Source organism: Lithobates pipiens, unplaced genomic scaffold (assembly GCF_037356315.1).
Source record: "Lithobates pipiens isolate NorthernLeopardFrog02 unplaced genomic scaffold, aLitPip1_a1.2 Scaffold_19, whole genome shotgun sequence".
NCBI lineage: Eukaryota > Metazoa > Chordata > Amphibia > Anura > Ranidae > Lithobates > Lithobates pipiens.
In genome coordinates, this window is record NW_027507764.1 from 591158547 (window position 1) to 591164546 (window position 6000).

General features: G+C 50.5%; 1 protein-coding gene across 1 annotated transcript in view; it reads right to left on the minus strand.

The window, feature by feature from the left end:
* The window catches only part of LOC143998133 (uncharacterized), a 30292-nt gene extending 24732 nt beyond the window's left edge, over nt 1-5560 (minus strand). The window contains exon 1 of the mRNA XM_077493875.1: nt 5374-5560. Within this exon, the coding sequence (XP_077350001.1) occupies nt 5374-5395 (22 nt within the window). The 5' untranslated portion in view covers nt 5396-5560. The remainder of the gene's footprint in view (nt 1-5373) is intronic.
* Nucleotides 5561-6000: the final 440 nt, after the last annotated feature.

Sequence of the window (6000 nt, forward strand, 5' to 3'; positions counted from 1 at the left end):
AGAATGAAAGACACTTTCACAGGACTTGAGAACTAAAAGTTCTCATTCATATTATCGTCCAATATAACTTTATACAGACAGCCCTCTGGAGTATATTATTTTCTGATCTTTTGCGCCTCTACTTGTCGTGGCATCAAATCGCTGCACGACCAAGTTTAAGACGTGTGCCATGCATGGCATGTGCGTAATTTTGCCCTGTTTCAATGCGCTAAGCAGATTGCCACCGTTGTCACCCACCACTTTACCAACTGTCAAATTGAGCGGTGTTAGCCACTGATCTGCCTGTGAACACAAATCTGAAAGGAGTGCCAGTGTGGCTCTTGGCTTCCAGGCACAACAGATGCAGCACAGCATGGCAATGTCTCACCTGGCATGTGGAATAGGTTCTGGGGAGCTTGGGTGGCGCAGCGGAAGAGACGCTAGCAGCGGAAAAGGAGGAGTCAGCCGAGGAGGAGAGGGAGGAGGATGGAGTAGGAGGAGGAGAAGAGTCAGGCCTGCATGCAATCCATGGCGGTAAAACCAAATCTACATGGGTGCCACGGGTTACATGCTTGACGGCCATCAGAAGGTTCACCCAGTGGGCAGTAAAAGTGATATACCTTCCCTGCCTGTGTTTGGTAGACCACGTATCTGTGGTCAGATGTATCTTGGCACTGACCCTGTGTGCCAGAGATACATTCACTTGCCGCTGAACATGGCCATATAGCTCTGGGATGCCCTTCTCTGAGAAATACTTCCTTCCTGGGACCTTCCATTGTGGTGTTCCAATGGCCACAAATTTTTGAAAGGCCTCCGAGTCCACCAGTTTATATGGCAGTAGTTGGCGGGCTATCAGTTCTGACAAGCCAGCCGCCAACCGTTGGGCAAGAGGGTTATCCGGCGTCATCATTTTTTTTTACGCTCGAACATTTGGTCCAAGGAAGCCTGCCTTTTTGCAGAAAAACGTGAGGATGGCATGATGGAAGGTGGAGTGGAGGACAATTGTGAGGAGAAGGAGAAGGAGAAGTAGAAGACGAGGCTGGACGGTGAGAGCCTGCAGTGTGGCTTTGTGTGTTCCGTTGCTCCCACTGAGCTCGGTGATGGCAGCTCATGTGCCTTCTTAAGGCGGTCGTCCCTAGGTGAGTGTTGGGCTTACCGCGACTAATGCGTTGACTGCAAAGGCTGCAGATGGCACACTATTGTCAGCAGTCGACACATTAAAAAAAGCCCACACTGCGGAGCCATGTGCCGGTGTCCTGGGAGCGCGAGATGTGACCGTACATGGTCGATGACTCGCTCCTGATACATTTGCAGTCTGCTTTGTCCCTCCTGTGCAATGTAAGTTCCGCCTGCTTCTCCTCCCTATCTGCTGGTCCATATCTCCCTCTGAACTCCCCTCCTCTTCCTCTCTTGTGGGCACCCACGTGACATCACTAGACACGTCATCATCGACGTCACCTTCCCCACCGCTATAAGTAGAGATCTCAGGGTAGGCAGCAACACCGGGGACCAACCTCCTCCTTGGGCTGATCTGGGTACTGTCGTCAGACTGCTGAGTGGTGGTTGTTGCTACCTCCTCTTCCTGATCCAATACCAAGAGTGGCTGCGCATCGGCAATGTCTTGTGATGGATCGGAAAATAATTCCTGTGACTCAAGCGGAAGGTATGTGGTGGTGGTGGTGTTGGTGGTAGTGTCTTTGGGGGAGCACACAGCAGAGAGTGAAGAAGAGGGTGCAGATCGAGAGGATGAGGAGGGTGCAGAAGAGTAAGGCTGAGTGAGCCACTCAACCAAGTCTGGTGCGTCCTTTGACGTAATCACACGCACCTTTTGCAATTTGCCACGTTGGCTCAAGTCTGTTGCTCCCGCCCTACCCCTACCACCCCTGCGGAAGGGCCTGCCTCTTCCTCTGCCTGTCATTTTTTAAATGACCCTGTGACAAAAGTCTCTAGAGAAGTGCAGTATGTATGTGGAAAGTATATTATACGTGTACAAGCCTATATACTGTACACCTATAAAAGGACCTTTGTGGACCTAGTAGCAAGTGATTTGCAGACTGTCCCTGCTCAGAACACCAAAGTGTCCCTCAGTCCCTACACTGATAAAAGACAGCTACAGAACCGGGCAGCACTCAGCAGCACAGCACTCAGCAGTGCACCATAATATACGTTCTATATTTGAAAGAAGTATATTATACGTGTACAACCCTATATACTGTACACCTATACCAGTCCTTAAAAGGACCTTTGTGGACCTAATAGTAATAGCTAGTGATTAAACTGACTGTCCCTGCTTCACACAACGTCCTGTCTCTACACTGACAAAAGACAGAATGTAAAATGGCCGCCAGATCAGGTCTATTTATAATTAGGGGGAATGTCCAATTGTCCATGTGCTGAAATGTCTCAATTGGCTGTCCTGTACCCCATGATGGATGTGTCATAGGTCAAAGTTCTTCACAATGTAAACAAATATGGCCACCGCAAACAGCGACAGAAGTCCGCCGGTTTGGCGAATCGCAAACGAGAAAAATTTGCCACGAACCGACCGCTGGGCGAACCGCAAGGCCATCTCTAGACACCACATAGTCCATTTTTATTCTTGGCCACAGGGAAAGGTTTTTGTCAGTAGGTGGTCGTGAACCCTTTGTCCAGCTGGCAACGCTTCAGCTGGGTGGTCTTTACCATTCTAGGACTTGGTCTGCTGCTGGGGAGAGGGGCAACTGCCCTGACTCCCTGGAGCTCTGAAGTTGTTTCCAGTACTGGGCAGAGATTGGTAGCACTCTGCCCTGATGCCAGCACTTATGTTGGGGACCCCACATCATTCAATCTGGCTAACTGTTGGGGAGGGAAGCCGGTTTCCTCCACTCCCAGACTTTGAATCTGCTGCTGGGGAGGGAGGACAACTACCTACTCTCCCAAACTGTATATATAGATGTATATAAAATGCTATTCTTTGTCAAAAAGTGTTTCCTAGCGCTAAACCTTTCATCCGGATTCTAAATTGCTGCATTTGTACATTTCAAAAGCCAATATAAAGGAATAGTAGTGGTAAAAAAATAAAAAATCACTTGTGGGTTTAACTTTTTTGCATTATTTTTCCTTAAAGGGGGTGGGGCAGGGGGCATGTCCTATGCCTACATACTTTTGCTTATAGGTGTCCCTCTCGCCCATCTCAGAAAGTTGGGAGGTATGCCACGTCTGTACACCCCACTATCCACCCCACTACTCCCTGCACACCACACTACATCCCTGTACATGCCACTGACCCCCTGCACACCACACTACTTCCCTGTACACCCCACTGCATCCCTGTACATCCCAATGCCCCCCTGCACACCACATTGCCCCCCTGCACACCACACTACTTCCCTGTACATCCCACTGCCCCCCTGCACACCACACTACTTCCCTGTACACCCCACTGCCCACCACACTACTCCCCTGTACATCCCACTGCCCCCCTGCACACCACACTACTTCCCTGTACACCCCACTGCTCCCTGCACACCACACTGCTTCCCTGTACATTCCACTGCCCCCCTGCACACCACAATACTTCCCTGTACACCCCACTGCCCCCTGCACAACACACTACTTCCCTGTATACCCCACTGCCCCCCTGCACACCACACTACTTCCCTGCACACCACACTACTTCCCTGCACACCACACTACTTCCCTGCACACCACACTACTTCCCTGCACACCCCACTGCCCCTGCACACCACACTACTTCCCTGTAAACCCCACTGCCCCCATGTACACTCCACTGCCCCTTCACACCACACTACTTCCCTGTAAACCCCACTGCCCCCCTATACACTCCACTGCCCCTTCACACCACACTACTTCCCTGTACACCGCACTGCTCCCTGTACACCACACTACTTCCCTGTACATCCCACTGCCCCCCTATACACCACACTATTTCTCTGTACACCACACTGCCCCCCTGTACATCACACTACTTCCCTGTACACCCCACTGCCCCCTTGTACACCATACTACTTTCCTGTACAGCCCACTGCTCCCTCTACATCCCACTACCCCCCTGAACACCACACTACTTCCCTGTACATCCCACTGCCCCCTGCACACCACACTGCCCCCTGCACACCACACTACTTCCCTGTACACCCCACTGCCCCCCTGCACACCACACCACTTCCCTGTACACCCCACTGCCCCCCTGCACACCACACTACTTCCCTGTACATCCCACTGCCCTCTGCACACCACACTACTTCCCTGCACATCCTATTGCCCCCCTGCACACCACACCACTTCATGTACACTCCACTGCCCCCCTGCACACCACACTACTTCCCTGTACATCCCACTGCCCCCCTGCACACCACACCACTTCCCTGTACACCCCACTGCCCCCCTGCACACCACACTACTTCCCTGCACACCCCACTGCCCTCTGCATACAACACTACTTCCCTGTACATCCCACTGCCCCCCTGCACACCACACCACTTCCCTGTACACCCCACTGCCCCCCTGCACACCACACTACTTCCCTGCACACCCCACTGCCCTCTGCATACAACACTACTTCCCTGTACACCCCATTGCCCCCTGCATACAACACTACTTCCCTGTACACCCCATCGCCCCCTGCACACCACACTATGTCCCTGTACATCCCACTACCCCCCTGCACACCACACTACTTCCCTGTACACCCTACTGACCCCTGTACACCCCACACTACTTCCCTGTACACCCTACTGCCCTCTGCACACCACACTACTTCCCTGTACACCCTACTGACCCCTGTACACCCCACACTACTTCCCTGTACACCCTACTGCCCTTCTACACACCACACTACTTTCCTGCACACCCCACGGTGTCCTCAGTTCATCCCATTATCACCTCTGTACATCTTTCTGCCCCCCTATCAAAACAAAAAAATACAAATAGAGAAGAATAATAAACAGACTGACTGCAGAATGTATATAAGAAGTCTGTATAAAATGATATCTATTAGATGATGTGTCATTTATTAATGATTTGCAGTGATCTGTGTCATTGTTATTGAATTCGGATGTAATTAATAAACAAAGAATACGCCTTCAATCACACGACTGACAGCCTGTCATTGTATTGTACGGGAGAAGCGGCTGCAGCTATCCGCTCACAACTGCCAAACCCAGGAGCATGTGTCAGTAAATTTCCCATGTGAATGGAGGATGAGAAAGCTGAATTGTTGGACACGAACACCAAAAAATTATTTTGTTACTTTTAGGATATAAAATGTTACAAATTTCTTATTGGACTCAAATAAAGAGGAAACCCCTCTTCCCACCAACAATGTGACTAATAAAGACCCTCCGATAATTTCCCTCCAATCCCCCCCCTGGTTATAACACTATGTAGTCATACCTGTCCCTGGAGCAGCAGCCATCGTCTCTGTGTCTGTCTGTTATCTGTTACCAGTCCTGACTCCTCTCTTATATACTCTTCACCTTCTTTCACTTTCTCTTCACCTGGATGTCGGCCAGCAGAACTTTCATCATTTTTTTTTCTTACAAATAACATTAAACTTGTACTTCTCTCTCCATGAATAGTAAATTCAAAGAATACAATATAAACACCGCAATCACTATCAGCAGAGGCGGCTGGTGCTCAATACCGGGGGGGGGGGGGGCAAATCAACACCACCCCCCAGTGGGAGATGGTAGGGGGGGGTGGCCATCACTCCCCCCTGTGGGAGACGGACAGTAGACGCGCCTGGTTAATTTTCTTTGGAGGGGGGGCAGCAAAGAAGCAGTTTTTGTGCCCCCCCCCCCTTATAAGCAGCCTTAATGTCCCGACCGATGTGAGCTGTCCCTACCTGACATGTTTTGTTTTATTACAACATTCACAATCATTTTAAGAGGTGAAAACACAAAATATAATTATTAGACCTCAGATCACCCCAATTCCTGCACCTTCACCCCTCAGATCACCCCAATTCCTGCACATTCACCCCTCACATCACCCCAATTACTGCACCTTCACCTCTCACAT